General features: G+C 39.2%; 1 protein-coding gene and 1 pseudogene across 1 annotated transcript; both read left to right on the top strand.

Moving 5' to 3' along the window:
- Window positions 1–5850: 5850 nt before the first annotated feature.
- On the top strand, window positions 5851–6422 carry LOC116111682 (cyclic nucleotide-gated ion channel 1-like; the record flags this gene model as incomplete). Its single annotated transcript, XM_031397826.1, has 3 exons — window positions 5851–5951; window positions 6048–6260; window positions 6363–6422. Coding segments are annotated over exons 1-3 (348 nt in total), but the record flags the coding sequence as incomplete, so codon positions are not given.
- Window positions 6423–7148: 726 nt separating this feature from the next.
- On the top strand, window positions 7149–8861 carry LOC116111683 (annotated as a pseudogene).
- The last annotated feature ends 16006 nt before the right edge of the window (window positions 8862–24867 follow it).

Below are 24867 nucleotides of genomic sequence, written 5' to 3' on the forward strand. Positions count from 1 at the left end.
ATTATCTTCTGTTCCAATCTTCTGTAGAGTCATTTTCCCATTCTCAATATAATCCCACACAAAAACTAAACCAATATCTATAGTACATAAAATATACTGTAGAAACCATTTCACAACTTGCAAATGTCATTTACCAAAGAACATGCATATGCCTGCTCACCATACTAACTGCTTGTGAAATATCAGGCCTTGTGTACCCATGGCCCATCATACATTGATCAAATCGCTTGTCTTGGTGACTGCTTCAAACTATATAGCGATTTCTTCAATCTGCAAACCCAATTTTTCTTTCCAGCAACCACTATAATCATCTGGCTGATTCTTGTAGATTTCCTCTTCCAACTATCATGTGAAAACGCATTTTCACATCCAATTGAACCAGTTTAAAATCAAACTGTGCCACCAAGGTTAGCAAAATTAGAATGGAAAGAATACTTTACCACAGGAGAAAACACTTTATTGTAATCAAATCCTTCCATTTGAGCGTATCCTTTACAACCAACCTAACCTTGTGCCGAACATCTTCTCTATTAGGAAATCCCTTCTTCATTGCATACACCCATTTGCACCCAATCGCCTTCTTATGTAGGGATCGCATTTCATCATTCATGGCCGGTTTCCATGATCATAATTGAACTCCTAAACTTCTTTATAAGTAGTAGAAATATCATCACCTACGATGGAAGTGCATAAGCCACCATATTAGCGAAACGAGCAGGCTTGCGAGTTTCTCGTCTTGACCTATTATATGCATCGATCCTTGCTGAGGAGATTCTTGGGTAAAATCTCCTTTTCATCAATAGTATCCACATTATCACCTCAGAATCATTTCTATCTTTTGGACACTATCTGGTTCAACTGTTGTTTCAAACTCCACCTGCTGCTGAGTATGCTCCACATACATATGCCACGTTTGAGCATTTTTGAATCTGCATCCTCCTGTACGATGCAGCTGTCGTTCCAATAACTGTACTACCATTAAGTAATACAAGTTGTTTCTCCTTGTGCCTTTCATTACCACAAGACGCCTGAAGAAACTTTTAGAATTCCATCTCGCATATTCACCGTAAAGCCTTTAGATTCCAAGGCTTCCAAAGAGATGAGATTCTTTTTCAACTTCGGTACATACCGACATCTGTCAAAGTTCTAGTTAACCCATCAGATACTTCAACCGAATTGAACCTATCCCAATGTTTTATACAGCATCATCATTGCCTATATAATAACTTCATCACGTTCTTCAAAATTAAAGAACCAGTCCTGGTGGAGACACATATGATAGTACTACTAAATCTTAATCCACTCATTTGATCCAGAGGTGGATGGTAGGCTACTAGACAGAAATCTGACTCATCCTCTTCACGCTGAACAACGTATGCATCAGAAGTAGCTTTGCCCTCTTTCTTTTGCAACTCGGACAATCTTTCTTCCAATGACCTTTCTCACGGCAAAGGCTATTGATCCCTATTGAGTTTTCCTTTGAACGAGATCTTCCTCTCTCTCCTTCTTACGACTCTGATTTTGACTTCGCCCTCTGCTACAAGAGCTTCTGCGGACTCATCGCTATTCTCCTTCTGATCCTCTTTCGAATTCATGATTGGACAGAAAACAAACTTCTCAAAGGACAATTTTTCTTTCCCATGAAGAAGTGTAATACTAAGATAGTCCAATCTCTCTGGAAGAGATCAATTAACATATAGCCTTATGCTCATCTTTGAATGTTTCATCCAAATTTAACAAATCAGCAATTAATCTGTTAAATGTATCAAATGGCTACTGATATTCGTACCAGGTCTCAATTGAAGACAACAATCTTTTCATCAAATAGAGCCGATTCTCATTACTTCTCTTCATGTATTTGTTTTCCAACGCCTTCCATAACTTATTGGCAGAAGTCTCTTTCATGATGGATATTTCTGCTTCTACAAAAGACATGAGCGAATTTCCCACACGCTTTTACATTCAACCTCACCCAGTCGTTCTCATAGACATCTTCTGGTTTTTCCTCCTCCAGAACGATATCGAATCCTGTTGATATAAGCTATCCATTACCTCACTTTGCCACAAGCCAAATTATTTTGCCATCAAATTTTTCAACATCAATTTTTGCATTTAAACCGTTATCATCTTTACTGGTGCGGAGGTTGATGCCGCAACGTGCTGCCTCGACGTGAATCCTCGGACGGTGATGCCATTTATGCCTTACTCAATGGCTTGGTAAACAAAATTCCCAATAACCAACTCCCAAATATATATTCAATAGCACCAACAATCAACAATAGCCCTAGTATAGTAGTGCTGAAATGATTAAATACGCACTAGAAAAATTCCAGGAAACAATGGAGGGGTCACAAATGGTCCCACTTAAATCCAGTTTCCTTAGACTTTTATCGTCTTTTTGACAAAATTTTCCTATACATGCATATAACCATACAAATAGCTACTCACTGTCCTAAACCTAGGCTCTGATACCAATTGTTATGCATGGAAACATAAATTCTAATGCTAGCTTATTGAATAATAATAACAATTAGTAAAGCAAATAAATTGCTAAAATTAAATGCAAAAATAAAGAATACCAGGAATTAACGAGGTTTGTATAAAACCTACGTCCTCGGCGCTGCAAAAGAACTCCACCACTATCTCCAAATGATATTACAAACTTTTTGCAATACAACAATACCCAAAACAAAGGGAGATACAACACAAAACTTGCAAACTAAAGGGTCCTTAAAGAAAGAACCCTAAACAAAAGAAGTATAATGGAATTACACTTGGGATACAAATAACATGATTTAGGTCCTTATATATAGGCCTCAAAAGTTTCCCACTTTTCATTCCCAAGCAATGTGGGACAAACTAACATTTTGGCCTATCACATATAGTCCCTAAACCCTTTTCCATTATCACTTCTAGCCCCATGTCATTTGCTAAATGGCCATCTTTCCAACATAATGCTACGTTTACACCACTCTTTTACACCGACTTCATTACATCATGATGTGGCATATGTCATAATCACACAAATTTTTAATTATTTTGAATTTTAATATTTAATAAAATTTATGTAGTTGTAGCATTGCCACATCATGATTAATGAAAAATCATATAAATAGTGGTGTAAATGTAGCATTACTCATGTTAATTCTTTAGTAATTACTATTTCTTGTTTATTACTTATTACAGTAAAACCTCTATGTAGCGATACTTTATATAAGAATAAACTCTACATAATTATACAAATTTTCATTCTCAATTGAGATAATTATAAATAAGAATAAACTCCACGTTATAATAAGTTTATATTTTTCTAATTCCCGTCTTAAGGAAAGTTGCCTCCACATAGTAATAATTATTCTTATATTAACAAAAAAAATTGGTATGTTACAATAAATGTTTAAGATGAATAAATATTTATCTGAAGTTTTTGGGACAATAATTTATGATTTAGAGTGTTATTACATCTTTTAACTTGTGGGTATAGCATGAACATTTCTTTTACAACCAAAACCAATTTCTAACTTCTCAATCATGTTTAGAGCTTCTTGACATAAAATTTTGTATTTTCCTACTATCAACCTCATAATTATTTCTTTCTCTTCTTGTTTAATTGTAAAATGTTTTGTTCTTTGTTAAAGATATATGACTTGTTACTCATTTGGATGATTAAGGAAGACATATATTCATTCGATTAGTATAGTGAAGTTGTCGAATCTGATTACTTAATTCTACAATACTCTTTGATTCCATCATCTACTTCATTTGTACTGCAATTATCGACATCGGGTGTTCTAATTTTGTAATACTTAAAACATTTGGCAATTGTCTGTGCCTTCACATCGTTCCATGCAGCAATTACATTTACAATTCTATCAAGGACAGTTATCTTTGTTAGTTTCAAACACGACCTTCTATTAGTTTCAAAGTAACATTTGAAACGTTAATTAAAACCCCAATATTATTAAAACACGAATTGAAATCATAATATTATACTATTAAAACATGAATTATGAATAAGAAATTTTTTTATACATTTCTATTAAGTTAACATCTTATATTAATAAATTAGTTAGTCCCCCATATAATTTATGAGGAATTTTACTGTATAGCTTTAAATTTTATCAACCCCTCAAATTCCAGAAAAATAAACCACTACTCCAAGCAGGGTTAAGAACAGTTTATATGCATTTAGAAGCAATTAATATAATATTAATGTCTGCAAGACAAACAGAGACACGTTTTTCAATCCTCTTGAATCAACATGTGGAAATTGTATAAAACTGTAAAATGAATAAAGATGAAAAGATTTTTTTTTTTTTTTTTTTTTTGTTGTCCTGAGAAATCCTCAAAAAGTTGAACATGGGACCATATTCCTGATTACTGCACACAATCCATTGAATCACGATTTCTTTATATAACTACAAGTAATCAAAAGAAAAAATTTATGACCACACTACTTTACGATTGTACGTTAAGAAACAGGAGTGATTCTCTTATCCTCTATAACTTGCTAAATGGATGGAGGAAAATACATACCATAGCATTTTGTTTTCGGGTCATATAATATAGGAAAATATACAAGGAAGAAGGAAGCCCAAAAGTCGCCTAAGATTATCGGCGTCTGTTCTACTTAACCCAGGAGAGATCGGTGATACTTTATTAAACCTCAGGGAGGTCAGTTGGCTTCCAAAAGGTAGGGGGCCTGATTGAAATCTGAAATTCTCTTGTTTTGGTGTGATTTTTACGTTCTTCTTGACGATGTAGGTGAAAGAATGATAAACTTGTTGTCCATCATTGGCTCTTTGGTGTTTCCAAAATGTACATATGGTAATTGCACATGAACAGGGGAGAGCAACAAACTAAAATGTAAATTACTAATGTTTTGTTCAGGTCCCCCAACTTGAATTTAGAGGAAGGTACAGAAAGGAAGTTTTCCCGGAAACTTGGAATTGAAAATGAATGGATTAGAAGCTTACCAAGATCTTGTTACGGCATTGTGGCCAAAATTTTGCTGCACATGAAAATTGACCCACAGGGGCCTTTGGGTTTGTGGATCTTTCTTATATTGTGCGTCATTGGCATCTCATTGGATCCTTTGTTCTTCTACATTCCTGTGATCAATGATGATCAAAAGTGCCTTAAATTTGACAAAAAGTTGGGGACTACTGCCATTATTCTCCGTTCGGTCTTTGACTTCTTTCATATAATCTGTATTATTTCCCGGCTTGATAATGATTTTTTTGCTCCTTTTTATAAGCTATATAAGCAAGTTAATTTGCATAAAGATGCTTGCACTGTAGCCAGGAAATATTTGTTGCGTTTCTTTCTGTTATGCCTAAAAAATATGAGGCCTAACGTCAGGTTCTTTCAGCCCACAAAAGTCAGATTATTGGAACAACCACTGCCTGCGTCCGTCAGGACAGTGGGTGCACGTCAGGCTAGTCAAGAGCTGTGGTGCTTTCATGTGTCCAATCCCTGCTCTAAATCGCACAAATCACTCTGGAAGGTGGGCAATGTGATATAAAGAAGGATTTGCACGGATAATCCTACCACCTTACAGATTTAGTGATCATTGCCTCATGGCATCTCACTATAAATTGGAAGCTCATCTCTCATTGAAGGGGATTGGCACATTTTACACGCTTGATTAATTATCCTCTCTTTTCTAGAATTCTTAGCATTCAATACCTTGTAATATTATTGTAAAGTCAGTTAGCTAAGAGCGACTTGACCTTTATCATCAATATAATCATTAGTGAATGTAGGACTTGTTATCTTAGCATCCGAACCACTTTAAAAACTGTTCCCATTACATTTACTATCTCTTTATCCATTACATTCACGTGTGTCTTCTGGGTCAGCACAGCATTTCACACATGCGTTTCGTTGGTACAAAAATCACGCATCAACACTTTCCAATCGACACTCTCGCCATTCTTCCACTTGCACAGGTAATGCAAAATTCTTTTCAGCGTAATGTTGTTAACTATATTGACACAGACACTTCCCTACTTATATAGACTCTAAACTTATTGGCCTTTGTCCAGGTGGTGATTTTATTATTGGTTCCAACAATGAGAGGCTCCGCACTTTTTACCGGGATGAAGTTGTTAAAATTTTCCGTGTTTTTCCAATATGTGCCAAGGGTTATCAGAATCTACCCATTGTTTATGAAAGCTACTAGGATTTCAGATGTCTTTGATGAAGCTATATGGGCCAAAGCTGCATTCAATCTTCTTCTTTACATGCTTGCTGGTCATGTAAGTTAATTTATCATTTCTTTATTGTGTTATAGATCAGAGATAATACCCCTAGTGGTGACTACAAGTTTCTGATTGACAAGTGACTTGCTGGATCTTTAGGTATTTGGAGCCTTGTGGTACTTTTTTGCCATGAGAACTGACTGTAGCTGGAAGAATGCCTGCATAATCATACTGGATGTAGTCAAGGTTCTTTTAACTGTAATCAAAGTTCAGGAGACTACAAATTTCTAATGATTTTTGTTCTACAAAGACTCAGAACACGGTTGCTTTTGATTTTGGAATGTTCCATGATGCTCTTCAGTCTGGCATTGTGGAGATGACAGATTTTCCACAGAAGTTTTTACGTTGCTCCCAATGGGCCTGCAAAACCTCAGGTTTGTTCTATGTTATGTCATTTAAAGTGTCTAGCGCAGGTATTGAACCAAAATACAGTAATACAGCCCCTGCATGAATCTTGTCTTGGTTTCAAACATTTATATCGAGTACTTTGTCTGTCCATGACTCCATAAAATTTTCTTACTCTGTAGAAGTTACAATTCTGAGGTATGTCTGTGTATTAGTCACATTCAATTTCTTTTCAGCTGTTTTGGTCAAAATCTACAAACAAGTACCTTCATCTGGGAAAACTTCTTTGCAGTTTGGATTACCATTTCTGGTTTGTTGTTGTTCCTCTTTCTCATCGGAAATATGCAGGTTGGGTGAACATTTTTCTCTTTCTTAAATTCTCTGATTTTATTGCAATGCATATGATTGATTAGTTCTTACTCTCATGAACATCAATATTTTCTTAAATTCTGGACTTCAATTCCAGAAAGAATGAGTTTTACCAGAAGACAATCTTATAAACTCTTACTAACTTGATAGTAGAAGGAAAAAAATCATTTAATGGACCCCTTCTGCCAGGAATTGAAGTTCAGATCGTGATAACTCAATCATAACATTAATAGAATAAACTGGGAAATTCATTCATAATTTAAACAATAAACTTTACTTCTATGAATCATTCTTCTTGTGAAACAGACATATCTGCAGTCCAAGACTATAAGTCAGCGGAGATGAGACTGAAGAGAGAGAGATAGAGCAATGGATGTCCTTCGGCAAGCTCTCTGAGAATCTGCAACAACAGGTTAAGAAACACCAAGATACATTTGGCGAGAAACCAATGTGTTGATGTAGACAATTTGCTCAATAATCTTCCCAAGGACCTTAGAATGAACATAAAACTGAACTCTGCTCGGAACTGTTAAAAAAATAAGTTTCTTTTTCATTGTCGATGCTACAATGTAGCTATAACCAAACCATTTTCTCATTCTTTTTCTTGGATGTAATTGAAGGTAGAAGAATTTAAAAAGTTGAATGAAACAATACTGGATGCCTGTGTGATTGTGTAAAGCCAGCTTTCTATTGAGCGCACTCACATAATCCGAGAGGGAGACCCAATTGATGAGATGCTTTTCATAGTGCACGGCAAACTATGGACCTACACCTCCAAGGCTAAACACAACTTCCTCTGCCTCTGCCTCTGCTTCGGTGAGCACGGAACATCACAAAGAGAATAAAATGTAAAACTAAAGATCATCTGAAAGATGGCGACTTCTGTGGAGAAGACCTTATAGCATGGGCTCTGGATGAACCCTCATCATCCAATCTCCCTATGTCAACAAGAACTATTCAAGCCCTTACTAAAGTTGAAGCCTTTGCTCTCTTGGCAAATGACTTGAAAAATGTATTTATTAAGTACCAGCTTTCTAACTGTTCTGGATTGAGCTTGAAAAATGTCATTGATGCAGCTCGTGTCATACAAAATGCCTGGCGTAACTATCTTAATAGAAGGAACTGGCAAAGGTCAGCTGGAGAAATAGAGCCTGAATTGCAAGATATATTCAAACATGGTGCTTCAGCACTAGTTAATGTTATCCAGGGTGTCAGATCATCCGAGAGAGCACTACCAGCATTATCTCAACAGCGATCAGCAGAGCCTGAGATCAACATTGAGGAGCCATAAATCAGATGTGAGCTGTTAATATACATGGATTTGTCTGGAAAATAGAGATAATATATATGATTCTAGCTCTATGTACTTCTATATATGAATTTGATTTTATCTAGTTACAGCGCCTCATTTCAAGTTCAAGATATTCAACACATCTCAAAATTGATTCGTATCCTTGGTTTTGTTGTAGCATGAATAAGTTAAAATCACTAAAATCCAGACGAAAAAATGGGCACATTGAAAGAAACAATTATAGGACTTATCTCATGGGCTCCATATCCTCGGTCCTTAACTAATGACCTTCCTATCTCAACTAGAACTATTAGAGCCCAGAAGTTGTCGCCTTTGTTTTAACGATTGATGACTTGAAGTTTGTTGCCTCTAAATTATTCAAGCGGCTTAACAGGACTCAGCTCCTGCATGCTTTCAGGTATTACTTTGACCATTGGAGGACTTGGGCAGCATGTGGTATACAAGCAGCTTGGCGGTGCTATACTCGAAAGATGCGTGAAAAATCTGTGACAACAGAAAGGAATAGACAAGATGATTGGCCCAGGACTGGTTGGATTACGTCAAGCTCTGGTGCCTCCATTCATACTTCATAATTTACTCTGAACTCTCTTCTTGTTAATCGGTGTAATGGTAACGAAAGAATAACAGAGATAATACCTCCAACTCAGAGGCCAGCACTGATTAAGAACTATTCATTGGTTGCTCTCTTTAGTCATTTGTTTGCTTAGATTTTTTGCTGTACAACAGTAAATGAGTTGGCAATTAATTTGGTCATACCATCCAATATATAAATCTACAATAGCGTTGAACCTACAAAATTCGAACACATCCGTTCAATCACAATATACCTGGCATCGACTTGTACAAGAAGGAACTAATGAAGGCGCTTCAGTACAACTTGATGCTTTACAGGGTGTAAGGTAGTCATGCGAGCAGGACCTGAAATCAACAAGTAGAAGCGCACAATATGGCTCTTGCCCTAAACTACTAGGCAAAAATTTAATTATACATAAGACAATGTACAAGTTATACAGTTTAATTTGATGTGTAATAACAAGATCACCTCATTTCAAGGTAGCAGACCTCAATATCAATTCTTAGCCCAGGTTTTATTGCAGAAAGAGTAGGTTAGAACCACTAAAATCTGATGACAAAAAATGGGTTCGTTGAAAGAAACAATAGTAGTAGATACTAAGTTTGCATTCAAGCAAAGACAATGTACGGGAGTTGAGATTAATCTCATCTAGTGTGCGCATTAGAAAAGGATGGTTATATACAAGAGAAAACTTTTCAGTGACAGAAGTGGCTCCAAAGTAGAAGAGGCCTCAGGTCTGCTTTCGTCTGAGAAGTGTTTAGGTGGAGGATGGTATTCAAAGTTGAAACAGCTTCCACAATATATTTTCCTTTGTTTAACATTACACAGCTTGCCCTGCAAAAAAGAAGAACATACTTCGCTTAATCCCTACCTATATTATTGTATTAGCGCAATTTTTCTAGAAAAATTAAAGATAAAGATATTATGCTAGTGACAAACTGAAAAACCTGCTAAGAAAGATCCAAAACAACTCTGTACATATTCAAAGAATAATTATAACCTGGCCTGACCTCAATTAATCAGAATGAATTTGCAGGTTCTCATCCTACAGCTTATGCAGATTTTCAGATCAAAACTGGTCTCAACAGCTATTTTCAGCTGAAATAACTGCGATAGCCTAAGATTTTAAGGCAAGATGGCCAGGACAACAAAGGTAACGTGTGTTTTAGTTAAGTCTTGAAAAACAGCAACATCTAAGCCGAGAATTAAAGCTTGCGTGAAAAGGTAACTCAATTTTACTTTTTAGATTTCCCACCCAACCAGATACCGAAGAAACGCTTTTGCGTCCCGGTTAATCCCATGCAACCACTCATTACCCCAAACCCCATATCCTCGACCTCAGACCCATAATCCTCCAAGTTCCAGTCATCCATAACTGGTGGCCTAGCACCCACCACTACAAATATAGTAAACCTAGCCATGCAAACACGACCCTTATCAATTAACCCCTCAATCACCCATGACCAGCTTACTCAAGCCATTCCCAGCCACCAATAACAAAATATCACCAACATTGACCACCCCATCAATATGAATAACCCATACTACATCCAAGACCCTCCCAGCTCGGCTCCTCCTCATGGGTCGAGTGAACATCCTCACCCAACATCGATCTGCTCGACTCGACTCATCCCCATGGGTCAAGTCCTTGACCATCCACGCTAGCAGAAACACTTGAATTGTCACACTTGGGATGAATCGTCACACTTGAATCATCACACTAGCAGAAAGACTTGGATCGTCACAATCCTCATGGGGATAAATTGTAACGCCCCACTTGAGGTACGTAGTTAAGATTTGTTGTTTTGCTTGAATGTTTATTGTTTTGCTCTTATTTGAGTTGATATATTGTTAATATTGTTTGGTTGGCCCTTGGTTGAAGCGATGTGTTAGTTTGGTTGAGTGTTTGCCCTGAAATTGGTTAAGAATTGCGAATTTTTAGATTTCAGCCTTCGTCGGGGCGAGGAAGAATCTTTGCCGCGGCGACGTATGCTCTGGAATTCTTCGCCGGGTGACGGAAAAGCTTCACTACGGCGACGGGCCAGCTGAAATGTGTAATGAAGTTTCTAGATATTTTTCCATAGGGAAAAAATGACCATTCTACCCCTAATTAGCAGGAAAAGTGGGAGTGAAATGTGAGAAAATTTCATGGAGAATGTGTTGGAGGTGGGGATGTGAGTGCAATGAATCAAAGGACAAAGATGAAATTTTCAAGAAAGAGCAAGGGCAAAATAGAAAAGAGTAGTTATATTATGAGGTAAAAAGGGATTAAGCTTAGTAAACCCTTCATTCTTCTCTACTCCACAGCCATTCCTATTCCCCATTTTCTCTCAAACTTCCACTCAATTTTGCAAGAATTTCTAAGGACTTTTGGAGGGCTTTTGAGTAGTTTTTGGTAGAGAGTTAATCTAAAACATCCTAAAGTAAGGATTCTTGCTTTAGATGTGAAATTTATTTGTAGATGTGTTGAAGTCTTATAGTATGTTGTTTAAAGTTGTAGAGAAAAGACCATCTACCAAAGGAAAAGAGAAGTGCTAGTGGAATCACTCCACCACAAGGTAAGTAAAACAAAACAAGTTAAGATTCAAGAAATCTTTTGAGTAGAGATTTCTTTATGCATGTATGTATTATGCTTGTTGAGAGATTGAGATGTTATGAGTATTTATCTATGTTGTTATTGAATATAATTGAGTTATGAGAAGGGTTGAGATTGCATGATGATGAGTTGAGTTTGATTGAAGTTGGAGGGAGTTTTGAGCAAACCCTATAGGAGTGTTTTTCTTGACAGGAATTTAGAGTGTATGTGGGAGTTTTCTCCCATTTTGGATGGTTAAAAAGAGAAGAAAAGTTATAATTAAAGTAGAGTTTTTGTATGCTCATAAGTTGTTTGATGAAATGCCTAAGAGAAGTATGAACATGAGTAGTAAACCTTAATTCTTGCAACATTGCACATTGGCATTTCATGAGTGCATTAATGAGCATGAACCATCCTTATGCATTAATTGTGCATTGAGAAGTAGCTTGAGAAAGAGTAGAGAATTTTTGTGAATAAGCTACTCTAAGAGTAAAGAGAATGAGAAAACTCTAAGAGTAAAAAGAAAGAGAGATTGAGCACTAGAGAATAAAAGAGAGAGTAGTGCTAAAGAAGAGAACAGAGTAGGCTGTGCGATAGGGAACCCGTGAGTGATGAGTAAAGTCACAAAGAGTGGAACATAAGGTTCCAGTCGTGTCTCCGGCTAGATGGGGTCATGACAGTCACGAAGAGTGGAACATAAGGTTCCGGCCGTGCCTCCGGTAAGATGAGGCCATGATATTCAAAGAGAGAGATAGAATACACTCACATGGCCAAGGGTTCCGAATCCATGTATAACTGAGTCTGATCAGCAGAGAATGAGTAGAAGTCACATAGAGCGGGAGAAGTCCCAGTTGTGCCTCCGGTAAGATGAGGCCGTGACATTCAAGTGAGAAAGAATGAGAAAACGTGAGAAAGAACAGAGAGAGAGAATAAATAGCAGTCACAAAGAGTGGGAAGAGTCCCAACCGTACCTCCAATAAGATAAGGCCGTGACATTCAAAAGAGAGCTAGTAGAAAAGAAATGTGAGAAAGAGAAACAAACAGAGAAAACGAGAGAGTAATGTAAGGAAAAGAATTAAGAGAAAGAGTTACAGGGATAAACGAGTAAAGGATTTACTTACTGAGCCTTTTTGTGCTCACCCCATTGTTTTCTGTGTGTTTTGCAGGATCTAGGTGAGGATGCGGTCGGATAGACATCGACAAGCGAGGAGAAATAGCTACACTGTCCACTACATTTTTGATGACTTTTGTCTAAGTTACTTAACTTTGTATAAAGAATGCATATATTTAATAAAAGAAAAATTTGGGTCCAACTACTTTTGCTAATTTAGATGTATTTTATTATATGTATTTCTATGAGTATTTTAGTATAAAGGAGGCATTACATGAATGGAGCCCCCAACACCCAAAAAACCAGTCACCAAGTTACACCAATTGACTCGGCTCGCCCTACTAGATCGAGTGATAATCACACCTATTCTCAAACAGTCAACCCAAATCTATTGTCTACTGCAACTCCTTTGAACAGATATTAGCAAAGAAGCTGACCGAAATGGAAGCTATGATGAGACGTATACCTAGAGTCCCCACCCCAACCAAGAAAAGCCTTTCCTACAGCTATGCTGACTCACCCTTCATTGACTCCATAGCCTTAGCCGAGATGCCTCAACAATTTTCCATCCCAAACATGAAAACCTATGACAGCGTAACTGACCCAGATGATCACATTGCTTCATACAAATAGAGGATGTTTGTCATCTCCATACCACGGGATCTCAAGGAAGCATGCATGTGCAAGAGCTTTGGCTCTAACCTATCAGGACCAACCCTTCAGTGATATACAAACCTCCCTAACAACTTCATAGGCTCATTTTCCCAGCTCACTGACATATTTGTTGAGTAGTTTGCAAGTAGTAAGAAACTTCAGAAGTTGTCAACTGACTTGTACAGGATTTGTCAACAGAGAGGAGAACCGTTGCGAGAATATGTCAGTTAGTTCAATAAGGAGAAGATATCAACCTCATCCTGCAATCTTTAGACAGCAGTGGATGCTTTCAAGAAAGGGCTCCTCCCTGATGAGAAACTCTACAAAGACCTCACCAAACTAGGCTGTAGTTCTATGGAGGATGCTCTGGCCCGAGCAATCATCTAGATAAGGTGGGAAGATGATAAAGTAAACCATAAAAGGTATGCACCCTACGATGAACACCGATATAACCAATGTGAAAGATGCATAGAAGCTAGACAATATGAAACAAATAACCAACCCCTAGCTCGCGGTTCCAATAAAACCAATCGAAAACTGTATGACCGCCCTCCAGCCTGACATGCATATAAACCATCCAATTCTTTTTCATTCGTGGTCCCTGAGTATAACCTCAATGTCAAGCCAACCCAAGAGGTTTCAATAATGAAAGGGATAAGTTAGACAATCAAGTGGCCACCAAGCTGAGACATGATGTTAAAAGGGACACGACCAAGTGGTGCGAGTTCCATCATGACCATGGGCATACTACTGCCGATTGCATCACTCTGAGGTTAGAGGTTGAGTTTTTACTCAAGAGAGGACACCTTTGGGACCTGCTAATGAATAAAGGTAAGGGCACTTTGAAAAACAGGGATGAGAAAAATCGGTCCTCCCATCCTTCAAATCCAAAGCCAGAAGGTTTTTGTAACATGATATCCGGTCGCTCCAAAATCAGTGGAGTCAGTTATTCTTTGGCAAAAAGGCAAGCTCAAGCAAGTCATCACCTCGAAGCCCGCTCTCCCTATCCACCCATACAGAAACCCACTCAGTAGGTTATCCAGTTTGAAGATGATGAACCAACAACCCTGTATGCCCCATACCATGATGCTTTGGTGATCACCCTCCAGATCGCGAAACTGAGTCATCAATGAAAAGGTAGACAAACTATTGAGTCATCAATGAAAAGATAGACAAACTATTGAGTAATGGGCTCGTTTGGGAGGTTCATGACTCGACTGGCTCGCGAATGTAATGGTACTTCAAAAGAAGAATGGAAAGTTACGAGTCTGCAAAGCATGCCCCAAGGACTCCTTCCCTCTCCCACACATCGACATGTTGGTCAATGCCACAGCCGGTCATGAGTTGCTCAGTTTCATGGATGCCTTCTTTGGCTACAATTAGATACTCATGCACCTAGATGACCAAGAGAAGACTTCTTTCATCATAGAAAGGGGCACTTATGTTACAAAGTAATGTCATTCGGACTCAAGAATGTTAGGGCTACCTACCAACGACTCATCAACAAAATGTTTGTAAAACACTTAGGTGATACTATGGAAGTGTACATTGACAACATGCTCATCAAGTCCCTAATAGTAGAACAGCATCTGGATCACCTCAGTCAAGCTTTCACAGTTCTAAGGAAGTACAATATGAAGCTCAACCCAGCCAAGTGCTTATTCGGGGTCTAATCTAGTAAGTTTCTAGGGTACATGGTGACTCAGCACGAGATAGAGACTAACCCTGATCAAATCTGGGACGTCGTGAACATTCCCTCACCAACATACATCAAAGACGTCTCGCGTCTCTCTGGAAGAGTGGCTACCCTAAGCCGATTTATCTCTTGGTTAGTAGACAAGTGTCACAACTTTTTTGTGGCCTTTCGAAAGTCAAAGCAGTTTGAATGGACCCCAACCTATGAAGAAACCCTACAGTAGCTTAAAAAGTACTTGACTTCTCCCTTTCTGCTTTCTAAACCCCTAACCGGTGAAAAATTGTACACATATTTGGCAGTCTCAGAGTTGGCTATTTTGGCCTTATTAATTAGAAAAGACAATGGGAAATAGCTACCGGTCAACTATGTAAGCCAATCGCTCCTCGACGTTGAGAGTCAATACAGTCAATTAGAAAAGCTGGCACTCGCACTCATCCACGCCTCCAGGAAGCTCCAGCCCTATTTCCAGTGTCACTCCATAATTGTCCTCACCACTTACCCGCTCAAGAAGATACTGCATAAGCCCGAGCTCTCGAGATGACTCACCCAATGGACAATCGAGCTAAGTAAATTCAATGTATCCTTCCAGCCACGCATAGCCATTAAGTCTCAAGTGTTAGCAGATTTCGTAGTAGACTTCACTCCTAACACCTCCACTCAGGCGAAGAAATAGCTACTATGCCTAACAAGTGAAACTCCTTTGAAGTGGACTCTCTTAATCGACGGGTTGAGCAATATAAACGATAGCAGTTTGGGTATAGTGTTAGTTACTCCAGATGGAGATGTTACAGTAGGTGCCCTAGAGCCAATCAATTATTGTAGAATTGACTCTTTGTAATAATGTTCATTGATCAATAAAAGGCATTTTATTCTATACCGCATAAATCATCATTGTATGTATTGATATATGTCTTTAGAATGGTAGAACCGTGACGAGGGTATCTAGTGTTTCAAATCTTGATAGTGAGAACCCTATGAGCACATATGGTGGCTATTCTAGAAACGTCTGTAGCCCTAGTATTGTTCTGAAATAGGGGCACAGACAATACGGTAAGGCTATCATAGTGTTGAACGACCCTGTCAAAAGGCAGTGACTGATCTCACTTGTCAAGGTTGTTTGGTGACAACCTGATGCAACACATGGGTGCTTGTTGTAGGCAAGTTCACTGAACTGACCCACCAGAGGATTCCATATGGATGGTAACCCTAGTCTATGGAACAAATCCTCTAACGAATGATGGTGCATGTGATCCTTAGACTTGAGATCACCAGAGCAGCTTATGCACCGATTGGTGTAGTTTGATACTAGCCCAACACAGTTCTATTCAGAGTTGTCAATACGGTAGTGATTGGCTACATCAAGGAGTGTATCAAGATTATGGTGGACTGACAGAGGATTCATCACTCCCGGGTATGGGGGGAAGTTATCTCACGACTCAATACAGTAAATGGCAATGACACTAAAACTGTGGCCACATGGGGATTGAGTTGTTGCTCTATCCAGTTTATAATTCAGGTCATTGGTCTAGTAACTGAATATATACATATCGAGAGTAACTGAGGTTGACAGTATTTCTATGTCTCGGTCTCGTTGAGATAATGGATGATGAAATGATTGGATTGTACGGTAACCATATCATTGATAGGTAGCTGCTTCGCTGAATTTGAATCTGAATCTATCGGGTGGCCATGAAGCCTTACTATGGGCAATCTTGGTCTATGTGTAGTGAGACGATTAATTGGTGTTAATCACGATACTACACACTATCGGTATGATAAGGAGCCTACGAGTCACACACATAGAAGATAATTTAAGAACCAATTTATAAGAAGGGCATTTTTGTCTTTTTAGGCAAAAAGAGTATTTTGGTAATCTCACAGTGCAATTAAATTTGCTGAGGTCATAGCCTTTATTTAATTCGATATTAAAATTAAATAAGTGAGATTACGTTTAATATGTGTTCGCATATATTTAAATAAATTATCATTATTGTTAAATTTTAATATATATATATATTAATTGAATTGAATTGAGATAATGATAATTAAAATTAAAATATCTAAATGGGGCTGTTTGGATACAAGGGGTGTTTGGGTTGGTGCCCAAGCCTATTCCATGATGGAATAGGACAAAGTGTGACTACATAAGTGCAACACTTTGTGAATTAAATAATTAGTTCATTCAATCATTAATATAAGATATTCTAGCCCCCTTTCTCTTCTTCCCACACTAGATTGCCTTTTTGCTTGAATCAAATATCTTTTGATTTCTTCTTGGTTTTTAAGGCTAAAGAGGATCTAGCAAATCTTTTTTTAATTTCTTAGGGTTGTCTTCGTGTGGACTACATTGGTTTGATCCTACTCTTGGGTCGGTAGCGAAATCCGTTCAGAGACAAGTTGGAGGAGCCTCCAAACGTGCGTATAATTTCTTAACTTTAGACTAAATTTTCTACAAATTCTTATTTAATGTATAAACTGTAAATTTGTGCCTTGATCTTGGTTCTAAGGAACGATCCATGTTCTAAATAATTTTTTGTTTTCCGTTGCCTTGACTTGATCATTTCCTAACAAGAGAGATCATCCAGCAAGCCATCCAGTGCAGCTTCAAGTGTACAAACAACGAGGCCGAATATGAGGCTCTGATAGCCAATCTTTCACTCGCAAAGGATATAGGGGTAACAAGGTTGGAAGTCAAGTCTGATTCCCAGCTAGTAGTCAATCAACTACAAGGCACCTACCAGGCTAGAGATTCGAAGATGACAATATACCTGAACCTGGTCAAGGAGCTCCAGTCGGCCTTCAAAGAATTTGCCATCAATCAAGTCCCAAGAACTCAAAAATACACATGCTGATGCACTCACCAACCTCGACTCAGCCCTTCAAGGTACTTTTGACTCTTCCATCCTACTTCTCTTTCTTCAATGGCCAACCAACTGGAAAGAACCCCAGTCCGAGACAATGTTGATCCACAAAAAAACCCTTAAAGGTTATGGATATTGAGTTGGCCAACTCATGAATGACTTTAACCCTCAAATACTTAGGGAAGGATGAGCTCCCATCTAACAAGAATGATGCACACTGACTAAGGGCTAAGGCAACCAGATTTACCATATATGAAGGACAACTCCTTAAGAAGTCATTCTCTGGTTCCTATCTCAAGTGCATCACTCCAGAAGAAGCCTAATATGTGTTAGCAGAACTCCATGAGGGCAAGTGTGGGAACCATGCAAGGGGACGTAGACTGGCATACCGAGTGACAACCTCTAGATTCTATTAGCCCACTATGTGCTCGGACTCAACCTCATATATCAAGAAGTGTGACAGTTGTCAACGATTTGCTCATGTCTTACAACTCCCCCGGACGACTCAATTCCATTCTCACCCCTTTGCCATTCATGAAATGGGGGATAGACATTGTTGGCAAGCTCCCAATTGCACTCGGGCAGCGAGTGTACATACTGGCTGTCATAGACTACTTCATGAAATGGATTGAGGCAAAGGCATTTGCCCAAGTATGAGACCAGGAGGTAAAAGGCTTCAACTAGAAATACGTAATCTATCAGTTTGAGATTCCAAAAGAGATAGTCACGACAACGGGTCCTAATTCATCAGCTTTGGCTTAAAGGATTTCTATGAAATGTGGGGGATCAAGCTCAACTTCTTGACACCTCGAAAACCCCAGTCAAATGGCCAAGCCAAATCATCCAATAAGACTATCATGCAAACAATGAAGAAGTGCCTTCAGAAAACAAAGAGGACATGGGTAGACAAACTGCCTGGAGTCCTATGGTCATACGAAATAATTGTCTGCTCATCTACAGGTGAGACACCATTCTCCCTTGCATATGACTTAAAGGCAATCATCCTAGCCGAGGTGTCAGTCTCATCACCCAGACTCTAATAGATGAATGAAGAATCAAACAGCCAAAACCTATGCCACAACTTGGACATTGTCAATGAACTCCAGGAACAAGCCTAGATAAGAAATGCAATCTGCTAGTAGCAAGTCGCTCGGTATTATAACCGCAACGTCCGAGTAAGAACATTTAAAGAAGGCAATTGGATCATCGTGCGGTAAGAACATTTAAAGAAGGCAATTGGATCATCCGAAAAGTATTCCAAAACACCAAGGAGATCAACGTTGGCAAACTCGATCCTACCTGGGAAGGACCATGCAAGATCACCAAGTCAGTCAGTAAGGGCGCATACAAACTCCAATCTCCCAAAGGCAAAGACATCAGTTATAGCTAGAACACCATCCACCTCAAGCGTTATCACATCTGATAGACCATGTCTCAGCTTCTTTTTGTTTTTCCAAAAAGGATGCATGGGCTTGTCTACCTCCTTCAATGCCAATCGACCTCAAGGCCTTGAATCAATGAAAGTATTATTCAACAAAAAATTGCTTTCAAATGTTTGACTTCAATCAATGCACTTAATGGCTAAAATTTTTTCAACTGCACAGTCGATCATGCCAACTAGGCACATAAACCTAGCAATTAAACATTCAACTACCAAGTCGGTTACGCCAACTCAGACATAAGACCTAGTACCTCAAAATTCAACTACACAGTCAGTCATGCCAACTTGGCCACATGGCCCTATGCCTCAAAAATTTCACTATAAAGTCGGTCACGTCAACTCGGCCATAAGGCCTAGTGCCTCTAAATTCAACTATGAAGTCGGTCACGCCGACTTTGTCACTAAGATTAAAATTACTTGACCCATCTACTGGTTGGTCAAACTGACTTAACCAAAAGGCCAAATGTCATTACTTTCACCATCCAGTCAGTTACCTTCAGTGAATCGGTCATAGTGATTGAGTCACTAAACACTTACTTTACATACTTGAATAATAGTGAATACTCTAAGTCATTGATTCAACGTTAGTCGATCAAACCAACAGTGCCTTAGAGGCATCAGTTGCAAAATAATTCAAAGCCAGTCAATCATACCGATGCAGACTCAAAACACTATATGTTTACTCTTAGTTAATCAGTCAACTGACGAATACGAATCAACACCAACAAAATATCAAATTTTATAAAGTCTCATAAGGTTGATTTAAGTACATAGTAGTGGGCACACAATGCTACATAGTAGTGGGCACACAATGCCCCAAAATATAAGTCTAGCAAACAAAAAAAGAAAATACATTAAGAAGCAGCATGCTCCGGATCCTCATCTTGAGTCGAATGCCCCATAGTCGGCTCGACCTTCTCTCCTTTTCCAATAGACGCCATCATTGTCGACTCGTACTAAGGAAGTGACTCAGTAAACTTAGTTAGAGTGCCCTCCAAGTCTTCAGCGAAGTCTTCTATTAAGTCCTTAGGCTTCGGCTCAACTTAGTCACCCTCCGCTTGATTGTCCCCGTCGGCTGACTTAGCTTCAATCGCTTCCCACAATTCAATGTCCTCATCAGAGCTCCAGTGAGAAGTGTTCTCTGCCTTGTACTCTTTCATCAGCTTGACTTAGGCTTTGATCATGGCATCCACAACGATTGATCTGCATCGTTCCCTGAGGGCGACTGGCTCCTCCTCATTTTTAGCCAACGCTCTCTTCGCCTCAGCCAACTCTAACTCAACTTCAACAACTTGGCAATGCTCTCCTTTAAAAGTTTCAACATCCAGGTCTTCTAGATGTGCAAGTAAGTGTTAGACTTGGTCAGCTCTCGGATCTTCACAACTTGGGCAACCGCGACCTTCTTCCGGTATAGACTCCCACTCAAAGCCTACAAAAGATCAAATATTTAGAAGTTGTATAGTTAAAACAAATAGTTCAAAGCTGAGACTTACTTGAAACTTCCAAGCAATCGCCCACTTAGCTGCCACAACCATCCCCATCTAGTTTAGTCATCTCTCACCCGCGGGGAACAAAAAGGACTCAGCTAGCTTCCCCATTCCATCCGCATCGAAATAGATAGAGGCAGTCATCAGAAAGGTGATGGTCATTTTGTCAGCATCCTCATTGATTTGGACACTCTTCGACGATCAGGCTCCAGTTACAGGTTGTCCAATCGATGGAGTTATCTCAGTTCGCTCCACTTTAACATTCTCTCTCGATCTCAATGCCAACTCCTTATTTCTCTTAGCTCGATGTCGTGCGGCTACCTCACTCGCACTAGGGATTTCCAGGTAGATGTTCCTCATTAGCCTCTCTATGAGGGAAAACTCTTCAAGAGTTAGAAAGTGAAGAAATGAATGTTGGGACAAGGTTGTAGTAGTAAATCAACAAAACACTCTGCGTTTTCCTTAATGAAGGGTACAGTGTACCTCTCTATGCAAATGCTACTTCATTCCAAAGATGACTCACCCTCAGGTTTGCCTCTTGCAAAACCACCCTCTAATCTCTTTGCTTCGCTGGTATGGCGAGTACTTCCCAGGTGGTCTCATCCAGTCCGTCATCACTCTGCCCGGCCTTATTGAACGAAGGTTCTGCACAAGAATGGAAGATAAGACTCAATTATCAAAGCATGAATGATAAGTAAAAAAGTCACTCACCTGTGGCTCTCCAAGTGGATGGGTTGTCGCCTTGCCCCCTATCCTTGAAGACTCTCTCGCCCTTAAAGAAAAAGAACTTCCCTTTCCAGTTCTTATCACTCAACTTGAGACATGTTACTAGGTGGACTCGGTCATGCTCCAGGGTGACGGCATACCTACCCTTGTCGTTGTCATGTTCCTTTAGGTAATAGGAATAAAAGAACTCGTGCAACCCGAATCTCACTCAGTTCATAGTACAAAAGAGCTCCAATGCAATCAACAGTCTCTAACCATTCGGCATGATCTAAGTCACTGTGATCATGAAGTGGTTTAGCACCTCCCAGACCAATTGGGGAATTGGCAGCCTTAACCCATCATAGAAGTAAATGTCATACACTCCAATCCACCTTGGTATGTCCCAATCAACTCTCTCATAGTGCTTTGGCAACCGTATCTTCGAATCAGGTATATGGAACATAGTTCTTATTCTTCACTCATCATAATGAGCGAGTTCTAGGGGGTAGTCTAACGGTAAAATTCCATCGCCCGGTCGGCTTGGCTTATCCCTTATACTCCCATTTATCGAGGGTTCGCCCTTAAAATTGCTGTCTAGCTCCTCGTCACTATCTTGCCCACTCTCCCCTTGCCCATCAGATTTGTCATCACTTGATTTAGCAGGAGTCTGCTCGGCTATGGCTACACTTAGCCTTTTGGGAATTCCCACTGGCGCATTACCTTCTTCTAGCAATTCCACCATAGTGGGAGCATTCTCGTACTCTCCTCCTGTCTTCATCTCTGCCTGATTCTTCTCGCTCTACTCGAAATATGACATTGGGGTATTCAACACTTCAATTTCCTTCACCATGCTTGACTTGGTCTAGCATACCGACCAGATGACCAAGTCAATCTTCACCTCAAAGGGCTTTGAAGTTACGCTAATGCCAGAATTTGTCACTTGGCTCGATCAAGCACCCCAGGTCAAGTTGAGTGGAGATAGTAGGTAACTTAATCTTTTCTCCTTTCTTCTAGAAAACCCAACTCCCAAAATTCCTAGATATTGGTTCAACTATCCCCTCGATTTTAAAGAAACTTCTCTAAAGACCTTTCAAAATCCCCAGAATCTAAACCAAAAATCACCTCAAAAACTTTGTTCTAACCCCGAAGTCAAGCCAAATCAAGAATCATTCACCCAAACCTTCAAAAATTTCAAACAAAACAAAAGAAACTAGAAAAAAAACCAAACCACTTGAAGAAAACAACCCTAAACTCACCTAAACTACCTCAAAAACACAAAAAAGAATAGAAGCAAAGAAAAAAGAAGTCGATCTTTACAAAGAAAAAAGATTTTACCATGAACAACGAGAGAATTCCCTAGTGACAGAAAAGAGACTTTTGAGAGGAAAAGAAAATGAAGAGGAAGACGAAAATGAACAGTCGCCACAAGGGTTTCCAATTTTCAATCATCCAACTTGATAGAGTCACACGTGGTAGCGACCAATTGGTTGCAACTTTTCAAATCGTGCACGTGTCATATGATAGGCCTACCTCGAGAGTCATAATCTCTCATTTCCCGCTCAAAGTATGCAAAACCCTACATTACACGTGTCTTGTTCTCCTAATGCCACCAAATCGCACTTAGACATAACTCACCTTTCCTAGATGAGCCGACTCGAGCTCTAATCCTCGAAATAGTTAAAATCTCTGTTTCAAAATTCATGGCAGATTGTATTCGCTCTCGGCCTGCACAACCGAGTGAGGAAGACTACAAAGGATGCACTAGGCATCCTATCACTCAGCTCAGTTAGCCGAGTGGTCTCAGCTACATAGGATGCATTTGGCATCCTATCACTCGACTTGGTCAGCCGAGTGGTCTCAACTACAAAGGTTGCACCTCGCCTCCTATTGCTTGGCTCGATCAACCAAATGGCACATCTAAGGTAAAGGTACTTTACATCATTCAACAAGACGAAACACCACTTGGCCAAGGGAACATCCGTTCAGCCTAAGATACCATCATCTGACCTGGTTAACCTCCCTTCGGACTAGTTACTCTCTAAGCTAAATACTTCTTAGCTTAGAGAGTGGAGGGCTAATTGTGTGGGCCAAAAACCACCTTGGGCCTTATCAGGCCCTAGCAGGCAATTTCTACTACACAGGCCCAATGGCGCAAACCAATTCCAGTTATATTAGCATCAGAAATCATGGCATGGGCTGAAATGTGCCGCCCAGATCCAGCCTCTCTCCAGAATGGGCACACTGCTAGCCCATTAAGGATCAAACCTTCTGAACTAAGGTAATTAGAACTCTTCCTATTTTGGGTTCTCTCTTAATTCACCTAAGATTTTGTATCTTAGGTAAATTAGGACTCTTATTACTAATGAGGCAAGTGAACTAGGATTTTTCCTATTCACTAAACCTCTACCATTATGGATTCAAAGTCCTACTAGGATACAGAGATCCTATAACTACTATAAAAACAGGGGTCATTCCTCTGTTTAGGCATTCAATCTCACTACAACCTACTTGTACCCAAGCTCTTACTCCTAAAAGCTATACACTCACGCCGCAGTTCTAATCTCCGACTAAACTTTTGGTAACCCTTCCCCCCTTTATCCCTCACTAAATTAGCCTCATTCAGTCTTACTGAGTTGAGCATCAGAGTGCCTATGGCAAACACCACCCTAGGTGTTTCCTATTTGCTTCAAGTATGTTTCTTTGTGTGTGTAGGTGCAACGGATTGTTAGTGGCCTCAACCTCATGAGATCAAACCCTATTTTCATAACCGTAGATTTTTTGCATCTACACTTTCCTAATTCATAAAATATATTAATCAGCTCAATTAATCACAAAATATATCACAAATATTGATATAAAGGAATTGAAGATATCAATTATTGAACATTTATCACAAGTTCACTAGACTGACGCAACAGAAGATTTCATACAAGATGGTAAACCTACTGTCTATGGAAAATATCATCTAACAGATGGTGGTGCATATAATCCTTCGACTTGAATCACCAGAGCACCATGTGTAATTATCAATGTAACTTAACACTAGCCTAACGCAGTCTTGTTCAAGGATTACCAAAACGGTGGTCGTTGGTTATATCGAGAAGTACATTATGGCTATGATGGATCAATATATCAAGGTGGATTGTTTGAAGTTGACACGATTTTGTACTTCAAACCTTGATGAGATAAAAGATTATGAACAGATTGAATTCCACGGTAACGATACTGTAGAAAAGATAGCAACTTTGCTGAATCTTTATTTGCTGGATAATCATCATGTCTTGCTAGAGGTCAATCTTGATTGGTGTACGAAACACTAATTAGTTGATGCTTAATTAGTTATCAGGACACTGTTAACAAAATAAAGAGCCTTCAGGTCACACACATTAAAAGTAGTTAAGGAGAGAAAAATGAAATGAAGGGTAATTTCATCTTTTGGACGAAAAAGGTATTTTGGTAATTTTTTTGTGCGAT

The sequence above is a fragment of the Pistacia vera genome, unplaced genomic scaffold (genome assembly GCF_008641045.1).
Source record: "Pistacia vera cultivar Batoury unplaced genomic scaffold, PisVer_v2 Contig649, whole genome shotgun sequence".
Classification (NCBI taxonomy): Eukaryota; Viridiplantae; Streptophyta; class Magnoliopsida; order Sapindales; family Anacardiaceae; genus Pistacia; species Pistacia vera.